The 20,294-nt window shown below is 41.9% G+C and overlaps 1 protein-coding gene across 1 annotated transcript in view; it reads left to right on the forward strand.

The window, feature by feature from the left end:
• Positions 1-4,261: 4,261 nt before the first annotated feature.
• IPO5 (importin 5) overlaps positions 4,262-20,294 on the forward strand; it is an 84,323-nt gene continuing 68,290 nt past the window's right edge. The window contains exons 1-3 of the mRNA XM_054012414.1: positions 4,262-4,409; positions 10,217-10,297; positions 19,795-19,987. Of these exons, the coding sequence (XP_053868389.1) occupies positions 4,323-4,409; positions 10,217-10,297; positions 19,795-19,987 (361 nt within the window). The 5' untranslated portion in view covers positions 4,262-4,322. The remainder of the gene's footprint in view (positions 4,410-10,216; positions 10,298-19,794; positions 19,988-20,294) is intronic.

A 20,294-nucleotide genomic window follows, 5' to 3' on the forward strand; every position in this document is an offset into this window, starting at 1 on the left:
AACCACACAGTACTTGTGAGCATGTATAATAAAATACAAGTAGGTTTATTTAAGAAAGATAAAGAGTTAACTAGAAATGAGAGAGAGTAATGAAAACAACTGGTTACACAAAACAAAACCATAAAACGCAAACGTGGATCCACATTTATCAATAGTTCCTTTTCATCTATAATAAAGTAGTTCTGTCTTTTGCAGAGCTGTCTGGTTTCACAAGAATCAGAATCCAAATGTTCATGAAAGCACCCTTGCTAACCAAGGGGTTTCCTCAGTTAATGATTCCAGAATGCTGCTTCCTTTTCTGTTCTACTGAAAACAGCCTTTTGTTTTTCTTCACTGATAAAACAAAGCTCTGTCTGTTGTAATGCTCCTTTTTCATGTCTAAGAGATTTTGATTGTTTGGAGGTGCCTCTGATGGTTTTCTAGTGATAGTTATGGGCGGGACCAAAGCTAGTCAGTTGAGCTGGCATTATCTCCCTCTTACGTGAATGGGTACATCACATCCTGGTGATTAATTTCTACTCCTCGTCCATAAAGCCTACTTTCAACATAAATACATTAATTTATTCCTTAAATATTACCGATACATACCTCTCAAAATTATTATGTGTCTTGACAATTTACCAACTTACTGTACCTCACATGACATCACTTATGGATAAATATCCTGCAAGATATGTGTTTGGTGTAATGAGTTTGTCAGGTCTGAGGTGAGAGCTGTTTACAAAGAACAGGGGAAACTTTGCCAAAGGGTCACAGATTTAAGAGGGGACAGGGACATAGGGCCATGTGACCCCCCAGTCACTGTCACTGGGAGAGGGCATGGACATGGGGATGTGCAGGGCCGGCTCTAGGCACCAGCAAAGCAAGTAGGTGCTTGGGGTGGCAAATTTGCAGGGGCGCAAGAATCCAGCATGAGAGCTGAGAACCAACAGGGAGCCCTGGGAGCTGTAGTTCCTTGGTTAGCTCCCTGCCTATAGAGCCAGCCCTGGAGCAGGGAAAGAACTACATTTCCCAGCATTCCCTTGGCCACAATTAACAGGAAAGGGAGGGGGAAGGAGTGTAGAACTGAAACCTCACGCCACAGCTTGCTGTAAATGGTAGGAACAGAGCCAGCTCTAGGTTTTTTGCCGCCCCCTACCTCAGCCCTGGGCTCCCCCCGCACCCCTGTGTTGCCCCAGCCCTGGACTCTCCCCTGCCCACACCCCCTGCTGCCCCAGCTCTGGGTTCTCCCCCCACCTGCATCTCCTGCCACCCCAGCCCTGGCCCCAACCCGCACCCCCTGCCGCTCCAGTCCTGGGCTCTCCCCCCACCTGCATCTCCTGCCACCCCAGCCCTGGCCCCAACCCGCACCCCCTGCCGCTCCAGTCCTGGGCTCTCCCCCCACCTGCACCTCCTGCCACCCCAGCCCTGGGCTGTTCTCCCTCCCCTCCGCACCTCCTGCCACCCCAGCCCTGGGCTCTTCTCTCCCCCCTGCACCTCCTGCCGCCCCAGCTGTGGCCCCCACCCGCATCTCCTGCCACCCCAGCCCTGGGCTCTTCTCTCCCCCCCCCCCTGCACCCGCACTCCCTGCTGCCCCAGCTCTGGCCCCCACCTGCACCTCCTGCCGCCCCAGCCTGGGCTCTTCCCCCCTCCCCGCACCCGCACCTCCTGCTGCCCCAGCCCTGGGCTCTCCCCCAAAGAAAGAATTGGGGGGACTAAATGGACATTGCACCTCTCTATCTGAAGCCTAGCAAGGCAGGTACATGGATCCCACTAGAATTTAAAATGAAAAGTAAGGGAGGGGAGGCTCTACTAGACTGGGCAGCTTTAGATACAGTACCAGGCACCTAGGAGGATTTCCACTTCTGAGCCATGGAAGCAGAAATTGACTTTTCTTTTCCAGATTTAGCTAATATTCAGAAAGGGAATCCAGCACCTACCTTCCAGTTTTGAACACCCTCAAAATTCGGGAGTGCTCAAGCTCAATTTGGGCAGCTGTTACTTCATTTCTCCCAAATCAAATATACTGATCCACTGTAACTTGCTGTAGGAAAAAGTAGAATAAATTGAGCAAGAAATGCTTCCCAGTGGTTATTAGGACTGGAATTGCTATTTTCAACAGCCATTGCCTTTTATTATTATTATTATTTATTTTTAAGTTTTAGTTTTATTTGTTTAAAAGGAAGACAGTGATATTGCATTGGCAAATTCCCCATAGAAACAAAGAATGGAACAAAAGAATAATAAAGGCACCTCAACTTTTCCTCATTTATGTAGGACAGTCTTATAATATGCATCCAGATAGCCTTCAATCACACAAGCTGAAAATTGTTCCACTTTACTGCAGTTCTGTAACCATATGGGAACTAATCCTGTCTGTGTTCTGTGCACATCCAAAATTCCTGCTGAATGACCCGCCCTGGGAGCGAATTACCAGTGACCCAGGGGTGGGGCGGCAGGAGGGTGCAGGGTTGGGGGAGCAGCCAAAATTTTTTTTGCTTGGGGCAGCAAAAAACCTAGAGCCGGCCCTGGGGATGTGTGACCCTCCCCGTTCACTGTCACTGAGAGGGGACAGGGAAACAGTGCTGTTAGACCCCCCACTTAGTCACTAGGTGGGTAGAGCTATGACTCCCCATTCAGTCACTGTGAGAAGGGTAGGGATTCAGGGCGGTGTAACCCCCAGTCACTGTCACATGGTGGGGGTTAGGACATGGGGCTGTGTGAACCCGTCGCTGGAACAAGGGGCCATGTGACCTACAGTTGCTGTCATTGGCGGGGGGGGGAAGACATGGTGCTGTGTGATCCCCAGTCATTGTCACAGGCCACAGGGCTGTGTGACCCCCCCAATTGGTGTCACTGGGGGTGTTAGGTCATGGGGCTGGTGACCCCCCCACTTACTGGAAGGGATGCAGAGCTGTGTGATCCCCAGTCAATGTGGGGGCAGGGACTTAAGTTCCCTCTAAGTCGCACGGCCATACAGATGCCTATTAAACCCTGCCAGGGGCTCAGGGCTGCGGCAGGGAGAAGCACCTCTCCCTGCCGGCCCCAGGGCAAACCTGCCCTGGACTTGCTGCTGCCGGGGGAAAGGAGCCCCTCCTGAGGCCTGCTGGAGCTACTGGGGAGAGGAGCCCCTCTCTCGGCCCAGCCCAGCCTGGCCAGAGCTGCCGCCGCTGGGAGAGGTGCCTCTCCCCTGGCCCGAAGCTGCTGTGGCAGGAGAGGGTTGAGGGGAGTCCTCTTTCCCCACCACAGCCCTGGGGCAGCCTACACCCCAAAACCCTCATCCCTGGCCCCACCCCAGACCCTGCACCCAACCCTCTGCCCAAGCCCCCTCCCGAACCTTTCATGCCCCTGGCCCCACCCTAGAGCCTTCACCCCTAGTTGGAGCCCTCATCCTCTGCACCCAACCTTCTGCCATAACCCTGAGCCACCTCCTACACCCTGAACCCCTCATTCCCGGCCCCATGCCAGAGCCCTCACCCCCCCACACCCCTACCCTCGGCTCCAGCCAAACCCATCGGTCCCACCCCACCACATGAATTTTGTTATGTGCACCAATATGAAGGTGATGGTGCACATAACAAAATTTATTCCACACATGGACATAAAAAATTAGAGGGAACACTGGTAGGGTCGTGGGGTTGTGTGACCCCCGCCCGGGGGCAGAGACATGTGGGAGGGGTAAGAAAGGGGGGTTATGTGACCCCTGATGTCACTGCGGAGGCAGAAATGCTGCCACCCCTCTCCCTGGAGGTTGGGAAGGGAGGGCCGTTCCTTAGGGGTCCCCCCCCGTCCCCGCCCACCCATCATCCCTGAGGACGGGCAGAGACCAGCAGCGGAGATCTGCCCAAGCCAAGAGAAGGGGGCGGGGTCAGCACCTCACTGGAGTGAGGGCGGTGGTACAACAGGGGGAGGCGCGCTACATCTCCCGCGCTTTCCCTCTCCTCTCTCCTCCGCCCATTAAGCGTTTACACGCTCTATTCTCCCTCCCTCCAGTACGCAACCACACAATTGACCAATCACAACGGGGCTGTCAGAGGCTTCCGCCAATGACTACTCTCGCCTCGTCCGAAGCAGCCCAATTACAAAAGAGGAGACGGACCAGAGGGTGGTAGGTTTCCCCCAATCAGCAGCTCGATATAGGCCACGGACCAATCAGAGAGGAAGCCGCTTCGGTCTAGAACCAATGGGCGCTCTGGAGCGGGGCGGTGGGGGACGGGCTGTGAGAGAAGCTCGGACAAGAGCGCGGCTGTGGCAGCTCCGCCTTCTTTTAGTGGGTGCGCGGCCGGCTCCCCCTCCCCTCCTGCCCTGCCCGGCCGGTCTCTGTCTCTTTCCCTCTCGCAGCAATGGCGGCGGAGCAGGAGCAGCAGCAGTTCTATCTCCTCCTGGGCAACCTGCTGAGCCCGGACAATACGGTCCGCAAACAGGCCGAGGTAAGGGACGCCCGCGCCGGCCTGTCAGCCTCCCGGAGCCGCCGGAGGGGATCAGGCAGCGGGGCTGGCCCACCCCACGTGTGAGCAGCACTGGAGCGGTGACTCGCGGACGCGGCTGGTCCGCTCTGGCCGCGGTGGCCGTTTCGGCCGTTAGTTCGGGGGCGGGTTCAAATGGCAACTGTCCGAGGGTCTGCCCCCCTTTCCCCTCCCTGGGGCCTGTGCCGCCGCCTCAGCCCCCGGCGGGTGTGTGGCCGCGCTGCTCCCCCTCAGGCCTCGCAGGGCCAGGGGCCTCCGCGGTTGGTGTCCCTGGCGGTCACCCTCTGCCCGGGCTGCTCAGCTCCGCGGCTGCCGGAGTCTGCCCCAGATACGAGGCGGGGCAGCTCCCTCGGCGTGGCTGGGCAGCGAGAGCGGGTACCGGCCCAGCCCCGCGTCCGTGACCCGCCCGTGGAGGGGGGCGGCGGGGAGGTTTGGAGGGAGGGTGCGTGTGGGGGGGAGTTAGCGGTAACTGCTGACACGGTGAAGCGCCGCGGGGGGCTGTGCGCTAGGATGAGGCCCGGGCTCTGCCCGGGCTGAGCGAGGCAAATAGGAGCGACCCCCTCAGCTCGCCCCATCCAGGGCTTTGCACCCAGGAGCTCTTCCGGCAGCCGGGTCTTGGCTTTACTTCAGCTGCTGTCCCCCAGTGCGCGGATCTCTCTGTTCCGAGGAGAAGCCCCTGTGAGAGTCCTGCTTAACTCTTGGGGTCCCCTCTTGCGGTGTAATCCTCTTGCCTCTCTTTAGAATTGGTCGTCCGTGGAGGGCCGGTAGCATCTAAGTGATGTTCTCCTAAGCTAAGCATTTTCTACATAGTGAACGTTATCAGACAAAACTTTTCACGTGTCACTTCAGCAAAAATGCTTTGTAATTCGTAAACTCGGCTAATTCTCTTTCTCCCCCCCCCCCCCCCATAGTACTTAAGAGTCACTATTGTCAACCTAATGGGAAATCTCTCTTCTATTGAATTAAATACCAGCGTCTGGTTTAGACCATGAATTCCCATTGGGTGGTTGTGCTGGGTCTTTTATCTCTTACATTACTTTAGCCGTCAGCAGAGTTCAGCACATTCTTTCATAAGGAATAATTGTGTTTTTTCCCCACATACCAAAAAGAAAACTCTCTCTATGATTATTTTTCTTTCTGTTCATACATATTAAGAGCTCATTGAAGTTGAAAACTGTTTGTAGATAGCAAAGCCACCAGATTTACAGTAAAGCAGCAAATGATGCTCCCACATTCTGGAATCTAGTGGTAAAATATAGACTTCAAAGACATAATTGTGGGACTTGATTTTTTTCCCATTTTGATGCCCAAAAGTATAGCAAAATTACACTTGTGCACTAATTGGGTTTAAAAAGAATTGAGAAGGTATATTTGTTGCACAATGTATTAAAGCCATATTAAAAGATAGTGGGAAATAGTATAATAACAATTATAAAATAAATCCTTTTTAGAAAGGGATAAATAAAATTGTTGGTTTGTATAGTTTACTTTGTGAAAAGTTTGCTTTGACTTAATGTGGGAATTGACAAATGTGCAGTTGATACATGTGTAGTCAATCAAAACAAAAATACTTATTTGATGTGACTGACTATACCAAACTGTTGAACACTATGTGTTGCTTTTGTATTCAAATACAATACAAACAGAGTAATACCCTGTACTTTTTTATTTAGGTACATTGAACTTGATGTTTGGTTTCTCTATTTAGTCTAGACATAATGGAAATAGTTGGATAATGAATATTTAGTTTCTTGTTCCTAAAACAAATTTCTCTTCCCAGAGTTGATTTTATACATTTTTAATGACTTAATCTGTAATGTCTCAAAAATCAACTTGTGTCCAAAAATACTCTCTCCAAATATGCTTTTGCTTGGGAATGAGTAATGTTTCTCTTGTGAATTTTTTAGAATTTTTTTTCCTAATAAATTTACCCATAATTTATTTCTGTCCTAAAATGATAATCTCAGCCTTGCAACATTTAATTTTAGTTCAAACCGTTACAAATTCATCTACTGTTGGCAAACCTAACTGGTTACTAAGAGTTCAGTAACTGTGAAAATACATTGAGAGTAGTATGATTTGATTTTACTCCAGTGAACGATGTTTCTGGTTTGCATATTCTAGCTAGCTTACTTTTAAGGTCAAGATTTTGAGTAATTCTAATAGGTAGATTTTTAAGTGACGTTAAGCATATTCCAGAAAAAAGTATAGAGCAAGTGTATTCTTGCTCTATACAGAACACTCATTAATATCAATTAGTTATGTGCTTATATGACCATAATATTACCCTGGCTGTATCTTCTTTGGAACAAATCCTTAATTTGTCTTTATAGCTTAGACACAAGTACACAAATCCTTTTTGTTCTTGAGCCCCAGATTCTTGTTCTTAAATTCCAGAACCTATGAAGGACAGCCATTTCAAATAAATGCAGGAACTAGTGGTTAGTTGCTTGTTGAATCTATCACTGCTCTCTTAGAATTCATTGTTCCAGAATTTAGCCAGCCTAGATACCTTCAGCCTTTGTAAATAAAGTGTGATTACATACGGTGTTACAAGTTTGTTGCACTAATATCAGGTCGTCAGTGGCTTGAAATTAGTTTAGAATGGTACTGTTTAGCGAATGTGCAAACCTAGTAAACTCTGAAAAAAGACTATATCAAAAGCTTCTTATTAAATCTGTTTCATAAAATACACGACTGAACACTTATTGGTATCATGTATCATGAATAACTAGAACTTTTGAGTACTAGTACCAGCTTTGCCACGGACTTGCTTTGTGGCTCAGGCAAGTCACTTGAGAGCTTTATGCTACCATTCTCTGTGTACAAATGGGAATAATTATCGCAAAGGAATGTTGAGGATTAACTGGTTAGTGTTATAAATATTTAGAAAATTGTTACAAATGAAAAGTACATTTTAATGTACCAAGCTTATGTTTAGCATGTTTGTAGTTACTAGCATGCAAAATTTAGTAATCATAGAATATCAGGATTGGAAGGGACCTCAGGAGGTCATCTAGTCCAACCCCCTGCTCAAAGCAAGACCAATCCCCAGACAATTTTTTTTACCACCGTTCCCTAAATGGCCCCCTCAAGGATTGAACTCACAACCCTGTGTTTAGCAAGCCAATGCTCAAACCACAGAGCTATCCTTCCCCTTGTATAATCTGTGTAGTCACTTTCCTTGTCATTAATGACTTTCTTCTGTGTTACTACTGAGTAGTGATAGCTGTTAGAACTAAACTCTTAAATCAAACTGGAACCTTTAAAGAGGGCATGAGGACTGCTTGGATTTTGCTGTACAACTAATCTCAGGTGCTTGGTACTATGTTAGTCTTCTGAATGGCGTGTATGGTTTAAAAACTTATTTAATTCAAAATTTCAGGAAAAATGTAATTGTCCCAAACTGATAACATATTGTTATAATACTTTGCAACACTTATGCAGTTGACTCAAACCATCTTGCTAAAAACTGGTTCCTTCCCTTCTTTCATCCAGTCTCAAAGAATAGTGGACAGTTATTATGGAGTTTGGTTTGCAGTCAATGAACATATTTCCTTCCTTAGAATTTGGATCTCTCTAATTTACATTTGACAAGTCTGCTAACTTATTTGTCTTGCTGCATCTAAGATTGTCATTGGAATATTCCAATGATTGGGATGTGGAGGGTAGGCAGCAAATGTGGATTATAGAATAATAAAAAGCTCACAGTCTAAATGAACAAGTAATGTGAAGAGTAAAACAATAGTAATTTAAAGATTTTTTTTTTCCCATGACCTTCCTCCCTGTTTTTAGTTGGCAGCATTTTTAGAGCAGCATAGTAGAAATGGGAGATTTGAAGGAGAAAGATTTTGTACTGGTCTTACACTTTAGTTCAAGGAGGGCATTGCATATGTAAGGTGTGGTGTGAAAGAAAATATGCAGATGGTTGTAGGTGAAGTGGGCAAATGGGAGGTGGAGGTTGGTGCACTGGTGAGATGGAGGTAGGTGGGAGATGTATGAAGAATCAAAAAGAGGGGAGGGATAGTGTTATTTAAAGGCCATTAAAGTGAGGACAAGAAGCTTGAACCTAATGTAGTACAGTAGAACTTCTGTAGAACCAGAATTCCAAACTGACCAGTCAACCACACCCTTCATTTGGAACCAGAAGTATACAATCAGGTAGCAGCAGAGACAAAAAATAGCAAATATAGTACTGTGTTAAAAGTAAACTACTAAAAAGAGGAAAAGCAGCATTTTTCTTCTGCATAGTAAAATTTCAAAGCTGTGTTAAGTCAATGTTCAATTGAAAACTTTTGAAAGAACAACCATGTTTTGTTCAGAGTTATGAACGTTTGAGTTACAACCAACCTCTGTTCCCGAGGTGTTCATAATTATGAGGTTCTACTGTAGAAAGGGGGAAGTCAGTAGGAGTTCAAAGTACAAATGGGGGAGGAGGGATAGTTGGCCAACTCTGAAGGCACCACCATTTCCAGCAGCAGCATAGAAGTAAGTAAGGGTGGCAATGGGGTGTTAAGTCTGTTGTGAAAAGTGATGACAGTTTCTTCTCGAGCTTCCCCAGTATTAAACAGTAATTCTAAAAAAAAAAAAAAAAGTTTCTGCTTATAACAATTTAATAAAAAATGTGTTAGTCTTAATTTAAAAGCAGTGAGAAAAGGTAAATTCATTTGAAATAGTTATCAACTTATTTTTTATATTGAACAGTATTTAAATGCTGTGTTTTTAATTTATAAGGGAGATGACACTCTGAGGCTTGCTGTGAAAGGGGTCACCAATACAAAAAATTTGAGAACCACTGGTTTAGAGTGAAGGGACAAGAGATTGGACTGTAGTTATGGAGAGGAGTCACAGATAGATTTGTTGGGAATGGGGTTGATAAGAACAGGTTTGTATTTTGTGCAGAAGTTATCTAAAAGTTTATATGTGTGAACTTTGTTAGAATTTGAGTAGAAAAATGGGTAAAATATTTTAAAGGGATTACTTGTTAACTTTTCGGGTACGTCCAGACTACCCGCCATATCGGCAGGTAGCGATCGATTTATCGGGGATTGATATATCACGTCTCGTTAAGATGCGATATATCGATCCCCAAAAGCACTCCCCATCTACTCCGGAACTCCACCGGAGCGAGCGGCAGTAGCGGAGTCGACGGGGGAGCCACGGCCGTTGATCCCGCGCCATGAGGACGCGAAGTAAGTTGGAATAAGATATGTCGACTTCAGCTACGGTATTTCCGTAGTTGAAGTTGCGCATCTTACATCAACACGCCCCCAGTGTAGACCAGGCCTTCTTTCTGAAAAATCTTACTACAAAGATGAAGTGCATTCTTATAAATAAAACTTGCTCACACATCTGAAATATCAATTGAAAATTCACACTTGGGTCACATTATTCTTCTGTCTACAAAAGCTTCTTATATTTCGTCCCAGTCTTAATTTAGGTCTTTGAAATAAATCTTCATTACAGGCCTGAGTTAGAGATATACACTTTCAGAAAGATTGTATTGTAAGGGAATTTCCTTCCAGCTCTCAGGAGGTAAGATTTCATATTGCCAAGCTTTTTTAATTTTACAAAATAGTTCAAATATTTACTACATTTGTCACAATGTACTTTGTTAACTTAATTTTATGTATATGATGCACTATCCTTTTATTTAATAATTTGCAATGGATTCTCCAACTGGAGCAATTAAGGTTCTTAATGTTAATGCCTTTTGTATGTTTTCCAGCAGTAACTTGCTGGTAGTAACCTCTACTCTTTTCTTTGTGTAGGAAACGTATGAGACTATCCCAGGCCAGTCTAAGATCACATTCCTTTTACAAGCCATCAGGAATGCTGCTGCTGCTGAGGAGGTTTGTGTTAAGAATCATTCTGCAAAGTGTTCAGAAGGTTACTGGGCGGGGAGGTAAGGGTTTGGAGAAGGAGGGGTGTGTGTAAAAGCTGTTTCATTGCAGGGATGATTGACCTAGTGACAAATCTGGCGTTTTTATTTTTTTATAGTGAGTCATCCTGAATTCAGCACATTTAGAAAGAGCTGGGTTTAAATTTCATTCATATGTAGTTCATTGTATATATGTATCAGTGGATTTGTTATACATTGTCTTTTTAAGTTTCCTAATTACTAATTCTGTTTTGGGGATTTACAATGTCTGCCTGTACCTGCCTTGCTTCCTGCATGTACATTATCTCAGCTGAAATAACAAATGGTCCTTTTTCCTAGAAAAACTTATCCACAGTATTTGTTACATGAACTTATATGTGCATATTACAATAGGGTCACCTATATCTATGGTTGACAAATTACATTTAAAAACAGGGCCTTAGAATGAAGTAACCCTTAGGCTGAAATTTCTAACATTTGAGACAAAAAGTGAATTGCTTGGAAAGACTGCTTAAGTTCTGTTTGACTACTTTAAAGTAGCTGACCATGAGGGAAAGGTGTTTTTAAAGTGTTAACTATTCACATATATTTTGTGCTCTACTGGGGAAACATAGTTCTATAATCGATCAGAGAGACTGGCATTAGTTTAGAACAGGGGTAGGCAACCTATGGCACTTGTGCCAAAGGCGGCACGCGAGCTGATTTTCAGCGGCACTCACACTGCCCAGGTCCTGGCCACCGCTCTGGGGGGTTCTGCATTTTAATTTAATTTTAAATGAAGCTTCTTAAACATTTTAAAAACCTTATTTACTTTACACACCACAATAGTTTAGTTATATATTATAGATTTATAGAAAGAGACCTTCTAAAAACGTTAAAATGTATTACTGGCACGCAAAACCTTAAATCAGAGTGAATAATTGAAGATTCGGCACACCACTTCTGAAAGATTGCCAACCCCTGGTTTAGAACTTGGTTTTGTGTAACTATCAAACACTAAATGAAGTTGGCTTATGTACTTTAATGTTAAAAAGTTTACAAAGTGTCTCTCTCAGGTACTCCCTTTGTTTGGGAGTGTTTACACATTGCAGAATATCCTGCAGTTCAGAGGTAATCAATCTTACAAGTACTTATCCTTTGATACCTGGACACGTAAAGTGGAGAACCACTAACTTAACATCAAAAAACTCAAAATCATTTTAGAAATGTAAAAGTATTTAATTTTTCAATATAGAGCTTTAATTGGAAAGTTGTTGCTGAATCATAAAAAGATGTTTGATATCATTTAAAATTCCTCTATAAATATTGGAAGAAAAACATGAGAGCAGCAGTGTTATCTTAGTCAGGCAATGATCCCCTTTATATACATCTCATTTTTCCCTTATAGCTTAAAGACTTGATGTATTTAATGATACTGCTTATCTCCCAGATGCCAAAACACCTTCTTCCTTTTACAAGCTCTCTCAATATTAAGCACCTCTGATCTTGGACAAGAATTAAGCGTTTTATGAGTCTGAATCCGTTATTGCTGGTTGCTAGCTGCATAAAGCTGAGAATGCTTAATTCTTGTCCAAGATCAGAGATGCGTAAAGCCTTGTGCTTCAGAGATGTCTTCTAATTTCAAAAAATTATGGAACCCTCTTTTATGTATTTATATCTGTCAGGGAAAATGAGGTACTTTGCAATCTTTTCCTTCAGAAAGTTGTCTTGGGCGCTAGATGCCATATTTGTATATATAATTAGAGAATTTCTGCAGATTGAGCAGCTATCATGTTATTTGTCTAAACTTATGCTTATAAAGTCCCACTTGATTACATTCTCCACAAAGTATTTTATTGCTTTTCAAATCTCTAATTTAATAAAAGATAAATTGGCAAGAATCAGGGTGGTCTGGGGTTTTCAGGAACTCTGATGCTGACCAACCTTGTGGCCTTTGGGTGAGCAACAGCACTTTGCCCCACCTGTAAAATAAGAATAATCCTTCCACTCTCTAAGGGATGTTGTGAACATTAATTAGCTAATGTTAGTCCTTTAGATCTTCAAAGCTATGTATAATGTCCTGATTACTTTGAATCCATGTTTAGTATCTTCTAAGGTAGCTATTTATCAAATTTTAGTGTAGAGTTGAGAGTACATATAACTTTTGCTTAACTACAAAAAGTAATTTGTTTTTAAAAAAACAAATGATGGTTGAAAACAGTTAAAGAACAATAGAATGAGAAATAGGGTCCATTTAAAAGTGAGGCAACTAAGTTAGATTTGTAATTGACAGATATTTTAAAAATTACTGTGAAGCCCTTTAAATAGTATGCTGACATTTTTAAAGAAAAAAATTAAAATATTTAGGGGGGTCCTGCCCCCATTTGTTATTTAGAACATTCAGGCCCACCTTCTTCCTCCCCTTCTTTTTCCCTGTGCGCGCTCGTGCCAGCTTCCTCTTTAGTTTCATCTTTGATCCTGCTGGTACTAGTAATCACTCTTTCTTTTTTTAAAGGGGATGAATATTTCATAAGTCCTCCTCATTGTGCACTCTGTTGACTAACAGATCTTGGATTACTGATATCCCTAGTTGCTAATCTTAGAATACTGGATCAACAGGCAGGATCCATGGCAGGATTTTGTTTGATCCAGTTATGGATTTGTGGATGTTTTCCTTTACAGAACATGGATTGAGTTATGAAATGTACACCTGCCTGAAATTCTTTTCAGATTCCCCAATGAATGTGGATGATGTCTGTGAATCCAAATTGGGTCCTGTCTAGTTGCATGCATGAATGAGCAATGTAGTAACTCATTAATTCTATTTTAGGAGTGTCTCTAGCACCCATCAACATAGTAGCTTATTTCTGAAGCAGTGTGGGGCAAAGCACTAGACTGGGACTTGGGAGACCTGGATTCTGTTCCTGGTTCTGCCACTGGCCTGGTGGTGTGACCTTACACCTCAGTTTCCCCATCTTTAAAAATGTTTATCTTTATAAAGGAGGTTTGAGATCTACTTTATGAAAAGAGTTATGAGCTAGATATTTATATTGGCTTTATCTTTCTTTATTAATTTATCTTTGCGTTATGCATTTGTAGGGTTGAACACTTGACCAGTTCAAAAATAATTGGTCAGTTGACCCGTCAAATATTGGACAAACAATGTCTTGTGTCAGTAATAGTAAAGGATTTTAAATAACTAATTTATTAGAACAACAATAAGGGGAAAAAAACTTTATTATCTCCAATAGGTTTAGCTTTAGATACTTATGCCTAATTACAAAAAACAAATTACTCAACTGAGTTATTGCAGTTGAGAAAAATGTGAAGCACAGTGAAATTACTTTCTAAAAAGTGAAAGAATTTTACCTTTTTTAGCAATGTTAGTTTAGTATTTACATGTGAACTTTATTTAAGGCTGAACAATTAGAGGGGAAAAGAAACCTAAACAGAAATAAAACACAGAGCAACTATAAGAGTCATTTCTAAATGCACTTATGTTAGATGGGCAGCAGAGCAACCCTTAAATTATCTTGCTTTACATTATCATCAATATCTTGCTTCATCAGTATCTTTATCAGAATCCCCTCCATTTGATGCATATTCAGTCAACTCTTCATCTGTCGTTTTCTTTTCTAATCTTAATCTAGTCTTGATATGTACAGTGTTTTTTGTAACTTTGGTATTGTATTGTAACTTTGTCAGTCCGAGGATATTAGAGAGACAAGTTGAAAGTGATCTCTCTATATCTACCCTGTCAGTCCTCATCCCCAAAGGAACCCTGCACAACACTTTCAAAAGACAAGCCTGGCAGCTTAAATTCATAACCTTGCATGACACTAAATCATGACCTTAAATAAAGACACTGATGTGATGGGATCCCCGGGGTACAACCTGGCACTGGGGTACCTCTGTGCTCCCTTAACTCTCCAGCCTGGGCTCTCTCACAATGCGTTGTTAGTGACAAGCAGCAAACTCCTACAGGTGCTTCTATCACTCAACACAAGAGCATGTGGAGCCCCACACCCAGTTAGATTGCATGAATGCTCCCAAAGCACTCCTGAAACACCAAGAAAGGCACCTGCCAATTCCCCCCCGCTCCCTAGCATGGCATTCTGCAGACTATGCCGTCTTGCCCTGGTCAGAAGCTTGACCGGCGTAAGTTTATTACCCAGTCCACTCCTCCCTCAATGTGTAGAGGACATGTACCAGCCTTTGTACCTGAGCTGAGATTTCCCACGAACTTCAATCAAACCACAGTTTTAGGTAAAATATAAAACAAATTTATTAACTACAGAAAGATAGATTGTAATTGATTACAAGTGGTAGGCATAAAAGGTCAGATAATTACCAAAGAAGAAAAAAGTAAGTACATAGTCTAAATCTGAAAATTTATTAGATTAGGCAGTATTTAGAGCAAGCAGTTTTCTCACCCCCCAGATGTTACAGTTCTTAATACACAGACTTCTCCAAGAAGCCTGGATCAATCTCCTCAGTTTTTGTCTTTTCAGGGTTCTTGTTGCTTCCAGCATAGGTTGGGGAGGAGAAAGGCAAAGGAGTGTTGCTTTGTTCCCTATTTTATATCCTTAGTTCATGTACCTAGAAGACACTTGCCCAGACGTGTCCTGGCGGGTTTTGCTGAGTGACTGGGTTGAGCAGTCCCCCTGGTCTTCTGCAACTATCATTGAATTGTAAATCCATTTATTACAACTCCCCTGCTGATTAATGGTCATTGAGACCTGCTCTGGGAGCGGTTTGCCTTTTTTGTATGTCCCTAACAATCTTACAACCTATTTCAGTAACAACCATGCAGCAAATTACCATAACTTGATACACACTAATGATATACATATTTGGGAAGAACAATGGGCTCCATCAGATCATGACCTTTCATATGGTATCATACATAGCATACTTTGTATGAAATATATCATAACTATATGATGGCATGAATATGGGGGTTCCAGAGTGCTGCTTTGAGGGACAGAATGCCACAAGTGGATTTATGGCTTCTTACAACAATCTAACCAACTAAGCCCCCCCCCCCCCTTTTTTTTTCTCCTATGACTGCAGGGGTGTTACCGGTCACTTCACCTTGAACGTTCCCTTAGAATACATGCTAATTGCTTATGCTAAACTATCTGTTCAGTCTTGTACTAGGAGTATCACAGCTAAATACCTATCCCAGACCAGGAGAAGAGCTCTGTGTATCTTGAAAGCTTCACTCACCAGCAAAAGTAGGTCCAATAAAAGGTATTACCTCACCCAGCTTGCCTTTTTAGTCCTGAAACACTGTTGCCAGCTTCCAGTTTATGGTTTTGAAAGTATGATTCCCCAAACCATCCAATTTTTTTTGCATGTGCAGTAGCACACAGAAGGACTAAAATAACTTATGCCACTGTAGCTACAGTGCAGGGACACAACCTTTTTCACTGTCATGGAGCAAACTGTTTTGATTCAACTCCTGGGACAGCACTCCATGTTGTCTTATTACTTAATGGGCTGCTGCTTGTTTTATAATTTGCTGCCTCTGTCAGAATTGTTTGTTCAGTTGTATATCCTTGGAAAATATGCAACAGCTGCAATGAAGTCATATGCTGAATCAGTCATTATCAGCAAGGTTTTGGCCCTGGAAGCATGGATCAAGAAGATAGGCAGCATTTGTGCCAGAGTGATCACTGGATTTTCTATGATCTTATTTTGTCTATCTGTTTTCAGCTTTTGTAAGTGGACTTCGCTCCGTATTCTCACAGATGTTTCTTAATGTTCAGGAGCTTGTTCTTTGCATCAGACAATGCAGAAAGATCATTTCATATTCTGAAAGGACTGTGCTACGGGTTCAAGCAATTAAGTGAATTTTGAGTTGTGCATCCGAAAGATTGACAAGAATGTCAGTGCAGATTACTCTGGGGTAACACCTGGCCGCCCTTTCTTTAGCAGTGGCTGACTGAAATTTTCTTGCATATTTGAAGATTTTTGATACATTTAATAGAAGATGCCCCTCAAGTATGATACAGCAAGTGCTGTATTAAATGTTGCTCAGAAATGGCTGCGGCACTCATTTGTTTTTGGAAAAATTGGCAATGCTTTTGACTTTTTACATGTAATGAGAAAATTTTCAGATCTGCAACATAATCAATGAAAAGCTGCATCGTATGGGCAGCAAATCCATAATGCAAGGCGTGGATACTCTATCTACAATGCGCAGGAAACTTTGATGTCTGTGGCATTGTTAGTCACAACCAAAATAACCTTCCAGGGATCCAAGTCATTCATTATCTTGGCAGAATTCAATTTTGTTTTTTATAAACTTTGGATAATATTGATCTTGATTTTTTTTTTTTCAGTATTTTTATCCATTTGCAGTTTCACAGTTGTGTGAAATTTTGGGTTTAAACACTTTTTAAAAAAATTTTTTAATCAGTTTAAATGTTTGCAGTTGTGGGAAATCATGGGCAGGTGAGGCAATAATTTAACGACTGTCTCTAAGTTCTTAAGCAGCATTTTTCTTTCTTTGCCTATCTGTAGATGTTGATTATTATCAATGGAAATATTTTTCATTGATGTGTTTGGTGAAATCAATATTTACTCACATTGATAAAAATCTAATCCTTCCAACTCTTGTTATATATTTAAATTGGTCAGCAATATATTGGGCTGTGTGGTGAAGCTCAGTTGTGCATTGGAGTGAGTAAAACACTGGATGTGGAGTTAACATGAAGTAGTGAATTTTGCTCCATCCATCAGCTACTAGAGACACGAGGAGCTTACTCAAGAAGAGCACTAACTTTTTCACACTGCCCTTTTGGCATTCAGAAGACTTCCTGCAAGCCATGTCCTACTTGATGCTTTGTAAATTGAAAAAATTTTAGCATACAGAGTTTCAACTATATATGAAATGGTGTACTGCAAATATAAATACCTCTAGGAAACATATGTTCAAGTTTGTTTTTTCTGGTGATGGGACCAAAAAACTTTTTAATATCAATTTGATGAACATCTGAAGAATTTTCCACTGGGTGGTAGTTTTTAATGCTGAAGCAGATGAAGTAGCAAAGTTCTTATTAGAAGATGAAGAAATGGGATTAGCTTTGCTTTTTGTCACTATCTCATTATCTTCTTCAGAAGACATTGTTCATGATGCTACTGCTGAAGATGAAGTAGGAGAATGCACTGAAGAAAATTCTGCTGCAGACTAGGTTTCCCTTTCTTGCTGTTTGACTGCAGTATCTGTCTTTGGCAGTAGGTGGACACCTCATAAGAGTTCAACAAGTTTCTCCGTTTTTATCAAGGTATCATGTACTCAGAGCAGAACACTTACGGTTAGCTTTAACAATTTTTCCATGTCTAGTAAAATTTCCATACAAATGATTTTAGCTTTCCTGACTTTGTGTAATTTATTATGCCATTATGTCTCTATTGCTGGAATGCTTTCTGGATTATGAAGTATCCCTTGTAGTTCAACCAGTAGTCAATCAATATTTTTGGGCATGTTTCCCCTGCGTCCTAGGAAACTATGGACTCCCAGATCACATAGGGTATGTCTACACAGCAATGTAAGCCTAAGGTTAGTGAGACTCAAAACAGCTGACCTGGGTCAGGGAACCCTGGGCTTGAGAGTGTCTACACTGCATTCTAACCGTAGGTTAAGGATTTTCTGACCCATGCTCAAGCCTAGGGCTCTGGCATCCACACTGCAGTGCACAGATCCAAGTCAAAGTAATTCTATCCCAGAGTGCCTAGTGTGCCCCTTCCTCCTCCCCTTTCCCCCTCCTCTTCCCTCCCCCCCCATGTCGATACTATTCCTATGACTGTGTTGAGTTAATTTCTTTATCTTTGTCTATTCAGTTCGGATTATAAGATCTTCAGGACAGGGACAGTGTATTTTAACTTGTTTAAAGTGCTTTGTAAACTACCATGTATACTGATGGCCTGTTACAAAAATAAAGATATACATACATATAATGTTTGTTTTGGAAGATTCTAGCCAATCAAGATGCTCCAGTTTCAGTTAGTTCCCAGTAGGTGCCATTAGCATTTAGTAAAATGAGTGATCAAAACATTTAAGTAGACTTGGTAAAAGGTGGCGCCAGGATGCAATCAAAAAGATAGACCAGTGCCCCCATCAGGGTATTCTTGCTGGAATGTTTGCAACATTTGACCATGGTCAAATAGGTATTTCATTTCATTATTACCAATTGACTGACTTTCCAATGTATTTTGTATGATTCTCTCATCACCATAATATTTGAGCACCTCACTGATTAAATATGCACAATGAATTCTCTGGTAGGTTTTAAGGAGACTTCTGCCCTTTGCCTTGATTGATAGCTGCCTTCCTTTTCCCCCTTCCCATCTTATCTAGATATCACTTATTTTTCTTCTTTCTACACCAAAATTAGATATTTTAATATTTTTTTATTTATAAAAAATATAAATTATCCATCCTGAGATACTTTTGGCATAATTGAAAAATACATATTAAGGAAGAAAAAATTTATCTGCTTCCCCAAACCAGAAAGAGCAGAAAAAGAACCCTGCTGCAACCATTGTTCTGGGTCTTAATAAAATTGATAAATTTCTACTTGTGCTGATGTTTTGTGGGGTAAACCTGCCATCTGTGAACAAACTTTAATAAGTTCACAGTTCTTTCATCACTCCTTGGGATAACTGAGATTGCTTTACAGCAGTAGTTTTCATTTGCGGATCCCTAAAAAAATTTCAAATGGAGTTGTGGACCCCTTTGGAAATTTTAAATACCACAGGTTGAAAACCACTGTTCTATGGTAATGACAACCTAGACATCGTCTGTGGACCCCCAGGAGTCCACAGAACACAGATTGATAACCATTGCTTTACAGAATATTTAGCTACTGTGTTACTCAGTAAACATAATCAAAGCTCCTTTCATTTAACAGAACGTGTATGCAGAGGAATACAATAGCACTTGTCTTCTATTGTCATTTTTGCTCACATTTTACAGTGACCTTGAAGTTATATAGGCTTTTGATTGAGCTCACTCAATGAGATTTAAGCGTGTGCTTAAAGTTAAGAAAATGGCTAAAGATTTTTTGGGGGAAGAATATTGGAGTTCAAATGAGTGGGATGTTTGGATCTAAATATCAAAATTAATATGTTCTTGTGGGAAAAGAGTACAAAATTTGCTGAGATGCATCATGTAAAATCACCTTTTTGGGGAGATTAGGACACATCTGTTTTAGTTTAAAAAAACTCCTAAAATCTGTGTGAAAAGACAGTGCTGCATTTTAGAATGGATTGATGAGATCGTTTTTACTTTTGAAAAATGTACATGATCTAAACTATGTATGCACCTTATCCTCTTTCCAAGTAAATAATTTGATTAAATGGCTTATCAAACAGATCGTTGCGTATAAAAGTGTAACATTTCGAAGGAGTAGAACAATATCTTGCTTATGAGATTTCTTCCAAGGAAAACATAGTAATATATACAATATCTTTTTGCAATAGGCTAGACAAATGGCAGCTGTCCTTCTACGACGCCTGTTGTCCTCTGCGTTTGAGGAAGTCTATCCAGCCCTTTCACCAGATGTTCAAACTGCCATCAAAAGTGAACTGCTGTTGATTATTCAGATGGAAACACAGTCTAGTATGAGGAAAAAAATCTGTGACATTGTTGCTGAGCTGGCCAGGAATTTAATAGGTATGTTATGTATATGCAATGGTCACTACCTATATGTACATACCTATATGTAAATATCTGCGTTGTATTTTGCTTCCTAATCTCAAGTAGAATTTCAAAGTACAGTAGCTAACTTTTTTAAAAGAAAGCAAGTCTAGACAGAAGTGTAAGTAAAATGGTTAAATATTAAATATTGCAGCTTTAAAACAAAACATAATGATCTGAGTTTGTGCTATGTTGCTCTTTATCTATAGGGTCCTACCAAGATCACGGCCATGAAAAACATGTCACGGACTGTGAAATAAGCCCTCCCCCATGAAATCTAGCT

The sequence above is a fragment of the Malaclemys terrapin genome, chromosome 1 (genome assembly GCF_027887155.1).
Source record: "Malaclemys terrapin pileata isolate rMalTer1 chromosome 1, rMalTer1.hap1, whole genome shotgun sequence".
NCBI lineage: Eukaryota > Metazoa > Chordata > Testudines > Emydidae > Malaclemys > Malaclemys terrapin.